Raw genomic sequence first — 16,373 nt, 5'->3', positions numbered from 1 at the left:
CACTCATTTGTTCAAACAGTATTTATTATTGTAATTACTGGGGGCAGCAAGTCCTCTGTCTGCTGGGAACCCCTATGTGAAAGGAAGAGTCATAGCACAGGTTCAGGTACAACTCAGCAAGCCCTACGATGGTGATAACAGCAGAAAGAAAAATGAAGATCCAGAACAGGGCATTTAAAAGAGATTGCAGAGGAAGCATGGAAGAACTGTATAGCAACAGAGATACATAATACATTTTAAAGTGGATTCAATATATTTGGAAATTTATGTGATGGCAATATGGTGGGAGTGAAGTATTACAGTCAGGAGGAAAGCATGTAGGATGGCACTGAGGGGTATGGCCCTTTGTTAGTAGGCAGGTGACTCCTAAAAGCTTTCAGCATATACTATGGGACACGGATCAAGGATGCTGGCAATTCACCAAGATTGAAAAGTTGCAGCGAGGGTAAGAACTAAGGATGAGAAGAGTGCAGGACTGTCAGAGGAAGGTAGAAATAGGGCACTAAGAAATTAAAACATCTATTGCAGAATTTGATGGGAGTCAATTCAGTTCAGTTGCTCAGCTGTGTCCAACTCTTTGTGACCCCACGAGCTGCAGCATGCCAGGCCTCCCAGTCCATCACCAACTGTCCAAGTTTACTCAAATTCATGTCCATTGAGTTGGTGATGCCATCCAACCATCTCATCCTCTGTCGTCCTCTTCTCTTCCCACCTTCAATCTTTCCCAACATCAGGGTCTTTTCAACTGAGTCAGTTCTTCGCATCAGGTGGCCAAAGTATTGGAGTTTCAGCTCCAACATCAGTCCTTCCAATGAACACCCAGGACTGATCTCCTTTAGGATGGACTCGTTGGATCTCATTGCTGTTCAAGGGACTCTCAAGAGTCTTCTCCAACACCACAGTTCAAAAGCATCAATTCTTCAGCGCTCAGCTTTCTTTATAATCCAACTCTCACATCCATACATGACTACTGGAAAAACCATAGCTTTGAATAGACGGGCCTTTGTTGGTAAAGTCTCTGCTTTTTAATATGCTGTCTAGGTTGGTCATAACTTTTCTTCAAGGAGTAAGCCTCTTTTAATTTCATGGCTGCAGTCACCATCTGTGACTGGGATGTCACTGCATCACAACTTACATTCTGTATGTATTTACCGTAGAACTCCACAAAAACCTGTGAGGAGTGATAAGGAATAGTTGAATCTCTCTTAAGCAATATGCAGTTATATTAACAGTGAAAGCCAATAAATAAAAATAGGAAAGGAAGCAAGCCCACCCCATGGAGGAAGATAATGAGATAATGCTGCTACAGTATTTCTTGGTAGCTAGCTGAACAAAATGCATGGACTGTCAGGGTTTTAAATGCTGTTTCAATTTAACTAGCTACCTGGTTCTATTGAATTTTTGCTCTCACTGGCCTCAGCAGGTACATGGAAGGGGAAGTAGAAATGAGGGGTGAAAAGAAGGAACTTTTCCAAAGATGATAAGTAAAATTAAGGAAGGCATTAAATTTGTCTTTGTTTTACCATTTTTAATCAATTTTGTAAGCAAGTGACTTCAATGCCCAAAAGGAAGTGTGAGTAAAGGTATATCACTATTCAACAAATCATTCACATTACTCTTTGTAATCTTTCTATTGGATACTTAACATCTTGTAATGACTATGATCTTGCAGGCACTTCCCATAAGCTATATATGCATTATTGATGAAGTTCTATGACTGGAAGCTTCCATCACTGCAATGACTGTTGGAAAGCATAGGTTCATTCAAACTAATAGTGCGTATGAGTTTGTCACAGTTTTAATATATCCATTCTTCTTGCAGATGGTTGAAAAAGAAGGTTATCTTCAAAAAGCTAAAATTGCAGATGGAGGAAAGAAACTAAGGTAATAAATGTTTTTTTTTAATTCACTTTCATATAACTATGCTAGTTCTCCATCTCCTCAATTTGTGTCACTGTTATTTTTTAGAAAGATAGGCCCTATGGTGCAGGACTAGAATATTCCTCTCTGTTATCACTAAGGTCAACATTATTTTTAATGTAACTATAGTTTTCCAACAAAGCACTACATTTTATTTTATTGCACAGAATATGAATGAAGTGCTTCATGACCACCTAAAACTTGAAATTAAAAAAAAATATGCAAAGAAATAAGAAAGTGGGTCTTGATTTCTGTGATTAACAGATTAAAGGATGAAGGGACTCATTTTGCAGTATAAAAAGATCTCCTATAATACACTGAGAGCATAATTTTTTGAAGGATGGAGGATTTGAGATACATTTGTTGCTCAATAAAAATCATTTGAGAAAGAAAAATGAGAGAAAAATAATATCATCTGTTAGATAAAAAGTTGGAAGTTGCTGCATTTGGAGTTGAGAGTGACAGAGTAGGTGAGAGAAATAAGACAATGCAGGAAGAATTTCCTTAGGCGACAGGAACAAAAAACTTTAATAATAAAAAATGAGGTTGATAGGAGGGTAGTCAAAGATGCTACATATTTTTTTAATGTATGGGCTATTTAGAAGTAAACATATCTATTTTAGAATGTCCCATATTTCTCATGTAAGTCTTATTATATACATAGTTTTGTGGTAGGTTAAATGCAAACTGCAAAGGTATGTAGAAAGTACTCACAGTGGGAGACAAAGCATTTATTCATGACTATATAATTAACAATTAAAATCATAAAGGATAAATGTACTAATTAGCTACACAATGGGACACTTATTAATTGTATAATACAGTTCATTACTGGGATGGAACTCTGGCCAATACCAGAAAATGAAGTATGTTATTGTTTGCCTGCTATAATGGAGTAAGCATGTATTTACTTAAAATAAGTAAAATTGGAGAAAACTATCATCCATAATTCCACTACTTAAAATAACTCTTTCAGTTTTAAAGAACAAATTCTATTTTCCACCCATATTGTGTTTTATTCTGGGGCAAGATTTTATTTTATTTTATTTTTTTTTTATAAATTTATTTATTTTACTTGGGGGCTAATTACTTTACAATATCGTAATAGCCTTTGCCATACATTGACAAGAATCAGCCATGGGTTTACATGTGCTCCCCCTCCCGAACCCCCCACCCACCTCCCTCCCCCTCCCATCCCTCTGGATCATCCCACTGCCCCGGCCCCGAGCCCCTGTCACATGCATCGAACATGGAATGGTGCTCCGTTTCACATATGACAATACACATGTCTCAATGCCATTCTCCCAGAAAGACCCACCCTCACCTTCTCCCTCAGAGTCCATAAAATTGTTCCATGCATCTGTGTCTCTCATTCTGTCCCGCATATAGGGTCATCGTTACCATCTTTCAGATTCCATATATATGCATTAGTATACTGTATTGTTGTTTTTCTTTCTGGCTTACTTCACTCTGTATAATGGGCTCCAGTTTCATCCATCTCAGTAGAACCGGTTCAAATGTATTTTTTTTAATGGCTGAGTAATATTCCATTGTGTATATGTACCACAGCTTCCTTATCCATTCATCTGCTGATGGACATCTAGGTTGCTTCCATGTCCTGGCTATTGTAAACAGTGCTGCGATGAACATTGGGGTACACGCGTCTCTTTCAATTCTGGTTTCCTCGGTGTATATGTGGGGCAAGATTTTAAATGCTCTTTTAAAGAAGAGCTTTTAAAATATGTGTTTTATTCTGGGGTAAACAGGACCTTCAACCTTCTCCTAGACTATTCTGCAGTATCTCTGCAGCCACCCACCCTTGAAGGGTCGAGGAGGGAGATACACAGGAGACAAGATCCAATGCAATACTGTTTTCAAAGACTCATCTAGTCCAGGCTCCAGTGGAGAGCATGACTTAATGTGTTGAGTTCTAAAAGGGCAGTAGGGATTCTTTGACTAACCCAGCCTAGTGCCAACTTTCCCCTGGACTTCACTCCCAGGTATATCAGCCCATGGAAGGAGTGTGGAAGATGCAGCGATAAGCCTTTCCAGGATAAACCAAAGCCCTTTCTTACCTTACCAGCGATGTGGACATCACATCCAAAGAAGGACAGAAAAGGGCTTGTCGAAGTTACCACTTCAGCTTTTCCCTGGGGCTTGGTAGGAAGGAGGTGATAGCTTTGGTAGGTCTTGGACCCCAGCCTCATGCAAGGAAGAGGAGATCTTAAAAGGGATTCCAAGCAAATTTTGTACAGTGACCTTGCCCATAAGCCCTCCATAATCCATTCTTGTAAAACGTTTTCCTAGAAGGTGGTGTCAAGAAAAATTAAAGAGGCAGAACCAGGCCTTTTCCCTCACCAGCTCACATGAACAACACATTTTTAAGTAGTTTCAATCAGTGTGTACACCATTTTGTATTTGTTTTGTTTGTTTGTTTAACCAGTTTACATACCATTTATGTGTTCTAGTTTAAATTCATATAAACATTAGTTTGTACTGTGTTTCATTGTTATTTCAATCATCTTACATGGAATTATGCATTCTTTCAGCTTTTTTTCATTTAAAATTATATGAATTTTAGTTTTCCTTTCTTTTGTTTTTAACCTCAGGTGTACAAATTGACTTGATTATCCTCTTCAGTGTGTGGCCTTGTTTTATCATCTTCCTGGGCAAGACTCCTAGCTGGGTTTACTTTATTCTCAGTCTCCGTTGCTCACTTCAGTCCTCTGTAGAATGTGTGTTCCTCAAATCAAATCCAGTCTCCATATATTTATTTGGCTATATGTGTGGCCTACTAGAAAACAGGATGTAAGTGAATATGCTCTAAACTGCAGAAGTCTTTTAGGTTATGGGGGCTTCCCTGGTGGCTCAGCAGTGAAGAATCTACCTGCAATGCAGGAGATGCAGGAGACATGGGAGACATGGGTTCAGTCCCTGGGTCGGGAAGATCTGCTGGAGGAGGAAATGACAACCCACTTACTATATTCTTGCCTGAAAAAAACCCCATGGACCGAGGAGCCTCGCATGCTACAGTCCATGAGGTCACAAAGAATCAGACACGGCTGAGAGAATGAGCGCTTTGGGCTATAAGCATCTTTCTGTTTTGTACTACTTTCATTCAACATTAGTCAATATTAGGATTATCTATCTACAGCTGTATACTTAAAACAAATTAATTTCTTCCAGCTTCTACCCATTTTGCCATTGTGTGCACACATCAAATTTTACTTACACAGTCTTCCAGGAGTGGATACTTAAATTGTCCCTACTCCTTCCATCCCAAACAACATTGTAATAAATAACACATATGTGTCTCCTTACAAATATATTAGGAATTCTCTCTGGGGCATAAACCCAGGTGGCTCAGTGGTAAAGAATCTGCTTGCCAATGCAGCAGACATAGGATCAATCCCTGGGTTGGAAAGAACCCTTGGAGAAGGAAATGGCAACCTACTCCAGTATTCTTGCCTGAAAAATTCCACGGACAGAGGAGCCTGGTGGGCTCCTCCATGGGGTCACAAAAGAGTTAGACATGACTTAGTGACTGCTGCTGCTAAGTCACGTCAGTCATGTCCAACTCTGTGCAACCCCATAGACGGCAGCCCACCGGGCTCCGCCGTCCCTGGGATTCTCCAGGCAAGAACACTGGAGTGGGTTGCCATTTCCTTCTCCAATGCATGAGAGTGAAAAGTGAAAGTGAAATCTCTCAGTCATGTCCGACTCTTAGCGACCCCATGGACTGCAGCCTACCAGGCTCCTCCGTCCATGGGATTTTCCAGGCAAGAGTACGGGAGTGGGTTGCCATTGCCTTCTCAGGACTTAGTGACTAAAGAACACAAAAGGACTGCTTGATGGTAAAAGCACATACAGTTATAAATCCATTGAGTGCTGCTGCTCAGAATGAATGCATCAGTTCATATTCTCTTCACAATGCAGAGATCACCCCTCACCACAATCTCATCGGTGTATAGCCTTACTAAACTTCAGTTTTGCAAGTTGATATCTAAGGAACATAGTGTTGCTTTTATTAATACTTTTATTCCTCTGGTTGGTGTTTCAGTTAAGTATCTCACTTTTCGTTTTCTGTGACAATTTCTTATATGCACTAGATAGTATATACCTTGGTCAACTTTTATATTAAAACTATAAAGACTTTATAGATTGAAAATTGTAGATATAGTCAACATGTTTAATAACATATGATATCCTACAATGTTGATGGGACTATAAAGCACCAAGCCATTTCTACATTCCTCTTTTATTACATTTTTAGGTTGATTGAAGTTTATACTAAAATAGTTATAATTGCGGTAAACCTACTATTGCTTGCTTTTATATTTTCTTAAGAGAAATTCTAAGCCTAGATGTCTTGATTAAATCACAAGACTATATTTGTTTTAATGACTATTATGTATAGCCCTACTGCTTGCCCAAGGAGTCTGTATGTTTTTGTAACTAACAACAGAATGATCAGTTTAATCATAAGTGAAAAGTTGTGTAGTTTTTATCCCATTGATAATTTAGTAACTATTCAATAGTATACCATAGTTGCTATAATTTGTATTTCTTACGTAAAATTTCTTGCCATGGCCTTGTCCCCATTTATCAAGGAACTTTATATCTTTTTATAAATTTTAATGTGTTATAACAATAATAACAGATGCTTATTCTGTGGAGTAGTTGGATAATTGCTTTACCAGTAACACTGAAATAATATTCTAAAGTAGGCTATGTTACTGCTACCAATTTTACAAATGGAGAAATTTTGTCACTTGTACCACCCTCTTCTTCTCCCAATCTTACTGTATGTATAGTTGGTATCAGATTTTAGCTGTGTCCTCTGTATGAAGTAGGTTAGATTTTTCCCTCTTGCTAGAAGATGTTTGAGGCCAGGAAGCAAAAACTGTCCTTTTATTTCATACCATCAGCCATATCAAGGGTTTCAACTGTCACTTAACAAATACTATTTTATAAATCTCTATAAATTTTCCAGGCTTCCCTGGTGGCTCAGTGGTAAAGAACCCACTTGTCAATGCAGGAGACGTAAATTCCATCCCTGGGTCGGGAACATCTCCTGGAGAAGGAAATGGCAACCCACTCCAGTATTCTTGGTCAGGAAATCCCATAGACAAAGGAGCCTGGTAGGCTACAGTCCATGGGGTTGCAAAGGAGTCAGACACGACTTAGTGACTAAACAACAACAATAAATTTTCTACTCATAAATCCATGACAGATCATCCACATCATGTTTTGTGTTCGTATTTTCTTTCTTCCTCTCTTCCTGTTCCTTTTTCTTTAACTTCCTTCCCTTTTTCATGTATTTTTTTTCTTTCTTTCTAAGAAAAGTTTGACCTATCTCTGAATACAGCATGAGTTGGTGGAAAGTAGAACTCCTTGGCTATATCTTACATCTGTAAAGGGCCATGAATTTAGCTTTATTTTGAAATGAAGTTCTAGAAGTTTCCCCAGATAGGATTGAAAGTCAAAGACATTCAGCATTCAACTTTAGATTTTCTTTGTGAACATTGAAAGTGTGTTTTTCTGATAAAGTTTAGAAATTCCTGCATTTTATTACATCTGTTCCCCAAAGAGAAGTAGCTCATGTCTCTCTGAAGCTCTCGGAGACCTTAGCGAAGAGCTGCTTTCAATTCTTTAATTTATAAAAGGCCCCTGATAGCATGTACGCTTTCTGTACCCTTATCTATCCTACTACACCTTTCATTTTAAGCCTGCTCATTTGTGGCTTGTACATCTTATCACATGTGGCTTTTCACTCTACTCTGCTCTTCAGAGGGAGTGGAAAGAAGTACTTGAGGATGAAAGGATGCACAGAGATGTATTTGGAAAAAAATAAAAGTAATATAGTGTTATGTCTACCAGTGTTCATTTTCATCCCAGAGCCTCAGAGCTATTAAACTTTTGCTTTTGTTTATTTTTTCTTCTTTTTAAATAATTGTTTCTAAGAATAGACTTTCTGTGGAACATGGTACTAATGTACCCCCCTAATGTAAACATCATTATTATTTTAGCATTTTCTGCTCAAGATCCTAATGAATTCTTCCAGGTTGCATCTGCCTTTCTCTCTTTTTATGTTCAGTACTAAGGACTAGGGGAAAAGTTTGGAGAGTATGGAAGTTATTTTGTAAAAGGTTCCTTTAGTTTCATGATTTCCAACACAAGTGCTATTATAATTTCCAACTTCTAGTAACCCTGTGAAAATGGAAAGCTTTTACATTTCTTGCAGTAGTGACAGTGACGTATTTATTTATATACCAGTGTCTCTTTGACTTTTTTTTTTAAGTAGAGGGAAATTACAAAAAGCTTAGGATATGAGACAAGAAATGTGTTCTTTGCATACCAGTTTGAGAACTAGTCAGAATATTCAGCAGTGTCCGAGTGATTGTTCAATATATCAGTCAAGGACACTGGAGTAAATCAGTTTCACCCCCACCAGGGATGCAGAATCAACTTAAATCCAGTGTAACCAAGTCAGATAACAGAGACAGGCAACAGCAAAGAGAGTCTGAAATTTACAAAGTAACCTCACATCTATTTTCCTTTGATTTTCTGGTTTGCCATCATGTCATTACCAAAGGAGGCACTGGAGAGGTGAGTGTAACATATAAAACTTAAGTGTTAGAGTAAATGAATCCCATTCAACATGAGCCCAAGCTAACAGATTCTTAAAATGAGAACAAATATTTGAAGGGCCATTTTCCATCAAGTGTTCTTCAGATGAGCATTTAGAAGGTTGCTCTTATTATGTGCTGCCATCCGGTGTCCATTTCATAGAATGCAAAGAATTTTTGGTCAAGCTGATGTTTGTGTTTAGTTTCTTTGATTTGGGGTTTTTTGTTTGTTTGGTTTTGGTTTTGCTTTCTACATTGACAAGTCAGGATCCATTTTAAGAATGTTCTCTAAAGTGTCACTTGGAGAAGATGTCCCACCAATTGCATTAACTGCTTGTCCTTCTTAGAAGTTAGTTCTTCCTCCTTCTTAATTACATTAAGGATCTTCATTGCCACACCCCCCCCACACACACACCATCTTAAATGTGCTATCTTATGACAAAAATTTAAAATACCTGCATTTATTGTCCCAGGATCTATTTCCTGTGCTGAATCACTAGCATTAATGTCAATCCCTTACCTAATTGCTATCTGTAAATTTATGTGGAGACTCTCTCACCTATTCCTAGGACATCTGACTTACTGAAGTTGGACATTTCCTGACCTGTGTGTCTTACTTAACACACAAGTATATCCAACATCTAGGTTTTTATCTCTCTGTGTGGAAAAATTAAAAAAAAAAAGAATGCCTTCAGATTTAAGATGATGAAATGTTGATGCATTAATTGGCTCCCATCAATGGATGACATTACCTGCTGGAAAGTAGGGCTGAAAAGGCTCCCAATTCAGCATTGCAGAACAGCCCAGATCAGTCTGGGAAGTAGCCTTGCTCCAAGGAGGAAGACGTTCAAGGACCTCTTTGGCAATAGTAGGGAATCTTCCTCTCTCAGGGGTATCATGAGGCTCTCCACAGACAAGCACAGTATGACTGAGGGAGATTTATGTGCCATCTGCTCTAGAGATGGTTGAGGCAGCAGAATGAGTGTGGCCTTCAAGGTTCAGAAGATTTGTCCTGAATCCCATATTTATGACTTTGATGCCCTTGGATAGGATGTATCCTCACAACGCCTCAGTTCTCTTATCTGTAGTGTGTGGATTATCACCCACCTCCCAGTGCTATTTGGATAATTTATTTGTTCCCATGTTTACTACCTGTCTCCAATGAGTTAGAGGTAAATGCCTTGAGGTCTCTGCTGTTTGCCCTTATATATGCAGTCTTTGGAATTGTATCTGTCCTGTGGTAGATGCTCAGTGGATACTTGTGACTGGCATGGGGATTAAATTACTTGACTTATACAAAGTATCAGGTGCCATACCTAGCACAGGGTGAGAACTGATACATGCCTACCACCTTATCTTATTGACATACATCTAAGAAGTCAAGAAAATTCAGGTTATTCCACTAGAATTATAAATTAGAAAAGATGTGTTAAACCAGGAACATTAGATAGTTTTAAAATGATTCTATGAAAGACTTATCAAAACACTTGGCAATTAAGGAATAAATAAGGTAAATGCAAGAAGTAGGTGGTTTGTAGCCCTTCTGTCGCTGGTGTTGTTCAGTCGTTAAGTTATGTCTGACTCTAGATGTGTGATGCTCCTGAAGTTTGAGAACCCATATATTCTTTTACACAAAAACATTTGAGAACTTCCCTGGGGGTCCAGTGTTTAAGACTCTGAGCTTCCACAGTGGAGGGCATGGATTCAGTTCCTGGTCAGGGAAGTTCCACATGCCCTGTGGTAAGGACCTCCAAAACCCACCAGATATCGAAACATAACAACAACAAGAAAAAAAATATCTTTCATAAGCACTCATAAGCACTCAGAGAAGGCAATGACACCCCACTCCAGTACTCTTGCCTGGAGAATCCCAGGGATGGGGGAGCCTGGTGGGCTGCCGTCTATGGGGTCGCACAGAGTTGGACACGACTGAAGTGACTTAGCAGCAGCAGCAGCATAAGCACTCACTATATGTCAGATATGCGCTTCCCTGGTGGCTCAGTGCTAAAGGATCTGCCTGCAATGCAGGAGACACAGGTTTGATCCCTGGGCCAGGAAGATCCCCTGGAGAAGGAAATGGAAATCTACTTCAGTATCCTTTCAAGGAAATCCCATGGAGAGAGGAGCCTGGCAGGCTACAGTCCATGGAGTCACACAAAAAAGAGTCAGACGTGACTGGGTGACAGCATAGCAACAACAAACACAATCCATGTCAAATACTGTGCCCAGGAGTGGAAAAGCTCTAGGATGTCAGGTATGGTGTTCCCTTCTTTGAGGGTGCTAGGAAAGTAGAGAGACTTTTCTTTCCATTCTGAAAATCACTTCTTCCTCAAAAGGTCTAATTAAAAGTCCTGTATAAGTAAGCCCTCTAAACTTGAAGGAGCTACTCGCTTCCTGAGTTGAATCTCAATATACTGAAAAACTGTCACCTATAAGGATTTGATGGCGTGTAGAAAGCATTAGAATTTCAAGTCAAGGCAAAACCTTGCCAGTTGATCCAATTCACACTCCCTCCAGAGCTGACAGTGCCATCCAAATGCACATTGTGTTAGAGTAACTGTTGAGAAGCTTTTCTGCTGATATCCTGAGAATTACAGGTGACACACAGGGCCAAACACATCAAGTTGGGAATAGCCTTGAAAGATATTGTAAAGAAAATAGCTAAGTCTTTATTCCGAAGATAAAGGTCCTGACTTATGTCATAAGGTAAAAGATATTCCCACTAGGTGAATTCTCAGTCACTCCTACACGAGAGGCTTTTGAAACACTTTCTGGTTTTAGACTCCCTGCTGAGTACATGTGAGTCTGCTCATCACAAACCAGAATAACTCCCTAGCAGGAAAGAGACAGAGGTGGTGTCATAGTTAGAAGCACACCCCTGCTTCTTGCTTCTTCCGGGGAGTTGAAAGCCTCATTAGTAACTCCTTTTGGTATATGCTAAGTTGCTTCAGTGTGTCAGACTCTTTGCGACCCTATGGACTGCAGCCCAGGCTCCCCTGTCCATGGGATTCTCCAGGCAAGAATACTAGAGTGGGTTGCCTTGCCCTCCTCCAGGGGATCTTTCAGACCCCAGGATCAAACATATGTCTGCTGCATCTTTTGCATTGCTGGTGGATTCTTTAAAGCTGAGCTACAGGGAGCAGGGTGGGGGGAGGGGGCAGTCCATGACTCCTTTAAATCAGTTCAATTCCCAAGAGAAAGAAAGCACTTCAGAGTACTGGGCCTTTGACCAATCCTTCTAATTATTATTAGGTAAAATAGTAAATAAGGCAGTCCAGATGACTACCTTGTCATAGGCTCTGCACTCTAGCTTCTATAACTTGATATTTAGGACCAAAACTATGGTGAAAGCTGACATGGACAATCTCCTTAACCAAGAAAGTGGTACAGTCATACATTGGCGATATGGCTGGTTTGGTTCCAGGACACCTCCATAAAGAGAATAAGGCACCTAAGAGGGTCATATGATATTTTTGGTGTCCTAGCACATATAAATTTATGTTTATACTCCTCTGTAGTTTATTAATAATGTAATAGTATTATGTCTAAAAAAACAATGTATATGCTGCTGCTGCTGCTAAGTCGCGTCAATCATGTCTGACTCTGTGCGACCCCATAGACGGCAGCCTACCAGGCCCCCTGTCCCTGGGATTCTCCAGGCAATAACACTGGAGTGGGTTGCCATTGCCTTCTCCAACAATGTACACACCTTAATTCAAAAACACTGTATTGCTAAAACATGCTGACCATCATGTGAGTCTTAATATGACTCACAAAAAAGCAAGTCATGATATTTTTTTGCTGGTGGAGGGTCTTGCCTCAGTGTTGATAGCTGCTGACTGATCAGGGTGGTGGTTGCTAAAGGTTGGGGTTGCTGCAGCAATTTCTTAAAATAAGAAAATAATGAAGTTTACCATATCAATTGACTTTTCCTTTCATAAGCAACTTCTCTGTAGCATGCAGTGCTGTTTAAAAGCATTTTACTCACAGTAGAACTTCTTTCAAATTGGATTCAGTCTTTTCAAACTCTGCCACTGGTTTATCAACTACACTTATGTAATATCCTGAATCCTTTTTTGTCATTTAAACAATCTTCACAGAAACTTACCAGAAATAGATGCCATCTCATGAAACCACTTTCTTTCCTCATCCATAAGAAGCAATTTTTCATCCCTTAAAGTTTTTCATGAAATTGTAACAATTCAATTGCATCTTCAGGCTCTACCTCTAATTCTAGTTGTCTGGGTAATTCCACCATATCTGCAGTCACTCCTCTGCTGAAATCTTGAATGAACCCTTCAAAGTCATTCATGAGGGTTGGCATTAACTTCTTCAAAATCCTGTTAATGTTGATGTTCTGACCTCTTCCCCTGAATCAGTAATGTTCTTCATGGAATGAAGAATATTGAATACTTTCCAGAAGGTCTTCAGTTTACTTTGCCCAGATCCATCAGAGGAATCATGACCTATGGCAGCTTTAGCCTTACAAAATGTATTTCTTAAATAATAAGACTGCCTAGTTCATGGGCTGCAGAATGGATATTGTGTTAGCAGGCATAAAAACATTAATCTCATAGTGTATCTTCATCAGCGCTCTGGAGTAACCAAGTACATTGTCAATGAACAATAATATTTTGAAAGGTATCTTTTTTTCTGAGCAGTAGGTCTCAACACTTAAAATATTCAATAAACCATGTTGTCAAGAGATGTGCTATCACCCATGATTTGTCATCCTATTTGTAGCATAATTCTTAAGGATCCTAGGATTTTCAGAATGATAAATGAACTTTGGCTTCAACTTAAAATTGCCAGCTGCATTATCCTCTAACAAGAGAGTCAGTCTGTGCTTTAAGGTTTTTGAAGTCAGTTATCAACTTCTCTTCTCCACCTATGGATGTCCTGGATGGCGTCTGCTTCCAACAGAAGACTGTTTTGTCTACATGGAAAATCTGTTGTTTAGTGTAGCCACCTCATTGATGTTCTTAGCTAGGTCATCTGGACCGCTTACTGCAGCTTCTACATCAGCACTTGCTTCTTCACCTTGTGCATTTATGTTTCAGAGAAAGCTTTTTTCCTTAAACCCCATGAATCAACCTCTTCTGGCTTCTTACTTTTCTTCTGCTGCTTCCTCATCTCTCTCAGCTTTCGCTGAATTGAAGAGAGTTAGGGCTTTGCTCTGGATTAGGCTTTGGCTTAAGGGAGTGTTGTGTCTGAATTGATTTCTATCCAGGCCACTAAAACTTGCCCTATTATCAGCAATAAGACTGTTTTGCTTGTCTATCATTCATGTGTTCACTGGATTAGCACTTTTGATTTCCTTTAAGAACTTTAACTTCACTTGGCTAACTTTAACACAAGAGGCGTAGTACTCAGCCCGTCTCAGTTTTTGACTTGCCTGCCTCAGTAAACTTAATCACGCCTAGCTTCTGATTTAAAGTGAGAGAGATGTGACTCTTCCATTCACTTGAACACTTTGGGGCCACTATAGAGTTACTTATTGGCCTAATTTCAATATTGACATGTCTCAGGGCATAGGGAGGCCTGAGGAGAGGGAGAAAGTTGGGGAAAGACCAGTTGGTAAAGCATTCAGGACACACACAACCCATGGATTAAGTTAGCTGTTTTATATGGGCATAGTTCATGGCACCCGAAAACAGTTACAATAATGACATCAAGATCACTGATTACAGATCATGATAGCAAATATAATAATGTAAAATTTTGAAATATTGTGAGAATTGCCAATATGTGACTGAGCCATGAAGTGAACAAATGCTATTGGACTTTTGTCTTGCTTGAAGCAAGGCTGCCATGAAACTTCAGTTTGTAAAAAATATGATATCTGCTAAGCACAATAAAATGAAGCATGCCTATACTCTAAAAAGCACAGTATAAATTAGTAAAGAAATTATAGGCTTCAGAATCAGAGAAACTGGGTTTGTCTCTAAATGTGTGGCCTTAAGTAAGTTACCTAAACACTCTGAATCTTATTTTCTATACTAGTAAGTGGATATAATATCTTCATCATCTTTTTGAGAAGCTAAATCTCCACTAGACAATGAAACTTATACTACTCAAAATAATTTATGCTAATTCTTATTTTAAAAGAGATCATGAAAAACTGAATTAAAATTGGGCATCAGAAATGGTGAAAACCAGCATTCTGTTCTTCCTTTTGAAATGATATTATCTTAAACAAATTGGAAAAATCCCTTGTATTCATAGGTATTATTTGTAGTTTATAAGTTCAAAAAGAAATTGCACTGTATGTAAAGTGCCATAGCAATTTATATTACCAAAGTTCCAACACATACAATTCTTACCCTCTTCAGCCTGTTCATCAGATTCACCTAAGAGGGAACTCTTTACAGCAGCTCAAAGTTCTGAGAACCATGAGATAATCGAATTTCATGCAACCTTATTTCTAACCAATTCCAGTTCCAAGTTTAAGGAAGGGAAAAATGCCAACACGTTCTATAAACGATCAACATCTGAAACAGATCAGATCAGAACCATTTATCCAGGGCTTGCTATAGATAGGAAGCAAATAAGGTATAGAATATCTCCTGCCAGGAGATTAAAAATATAGTAGTAAATATAACAGACAGGTTAAATAAAGATTCTGTCATGTCTGAGGATATTCCATTCTTGCTGGTTACATATTGTCAAAGAAAGGGGTGGAGATAACAAAGATGCCCAGTCTAGATCAGCAGTCCTGCCAATGCTTACTCTATCTTGGGTCATCTAATATTATGACCTCTGTCAGAAGAAGGCTACAGGTGCTTCAATTCATCTTGCTGCTGGTGGTACATAAAAGGAGAAATGGGAACTAACGCAAAGGAAGAAAAAGGTCTACGTGTTTTTATCCCCCCCATCTTTATTATCATTTGATTGAAAAAGTGACTATTTGAAGACAAGTGGGTCCAACAACATAGAGTTCATATTTACATGTTGAAAAATACACATTATGTGTGTTTTGTTTCTGTTTTTCCTTTTTTTTTCTTTTTAATACAATGGTGTATGAGTAGGAAAGTTTCAGGCATATAAGGGCCACCTAGTCTTGTAAATATTAACTTTACTGAATCAAAACTGTTCTTTCAATCAAACCCCTAGAGTCTATGAGGAAAGTGGAACTTAATTATACAAAGATCTTAAATGGTCATTTAAAACATATTTAAACCTACTTTTGTGTTGTTTTATATTGCCCTGAATAGTCTTTTAGTAACCTTATTTTTTAAATCACTATTGTAAAATGAATTCAGCTATTCAAAAATGAGTGTTAAACCAAAGCAAACATGAGCAACATGTTGTAATAGATAGAAACTTAATATATATTAATCTCCTTAATGTTTTACCATCTAAACTAAGGGTATTCTTCATGACAAAAACTTATACAGACCTAGTTACTTAAGTAACAATGCAATGCAAAGGGCAATCAAAGTTGGGGTTTCACTTTCTGATTTAATAATTGTTATATCCAATGTTTTTTTATACCCCCGTGCCTAAGTTTAATCATTAACTCAACAAATATGTATTTATTGCCTACTCTGTCCAATTCACTATTGCTTATCACTGGGGGTATCTTTGTAAATATGAAGTATTTTCTGTTGGTTTGGGGATTTTTATTTAATGGGAGAAAGAGAGAAGTGAAACTTATAAAATATTATTTTTAATATATCTTAAGTGCTGTGTGAGGAAGTCATGGAAGTCATATTTAAAAACATAATGTTTGAACTTCTGATGAATGGGAATTAATAATCAGAAGGGGCTGGGATGGGTGAGAACAGTCATAGGTAAATAGCACAGTATGGTATTTTGAACTAT

General features: G+C 38.5%; 1 protein-coding gene across 1 annotated transcript in view; it reads left to right on the top strand.

The window, feature by feature from the left end:
* Positions 1-16,373, top strand: part of ARHGAP15 (Rho GTPase activating protein 15) — a 687,458-nt gene that overhangs the window by 100,649 nt on the left and 570,436 nt on the right. The window contains exon 4 of the mRNA XM_081584873.1: positions 1,823-1,884. Coding sequence (XP_081440999.1) covers positions 1,823-1,884 — 62 coding nt within the window. The remainder of the gene's footprint in view (positions 1-1,822; positions 1,885-16,373) is intronic.

Source organism: Giraffa tippelskirchi, chromosome 3, assembly GCF_054371585.1.
Source record: "Giraffa tippelskirchi isolate mGirTip1 chromosome 3, T2T-mGirTip1v1.2.pri, whole genome shotgun sequence".
Taxonomy (NCBI): Eukaryota; Metazoa; Chordata; class Mammalia; order Artiodactyla; family Giraffidae; genus Giraffa; species Giraffa tippelskirchi.
The sequence above is the reverse complement of the archived record's forward strand: the minus strand, read 5'-3'. Positions and strand labels throughout refer to the sequence as shown.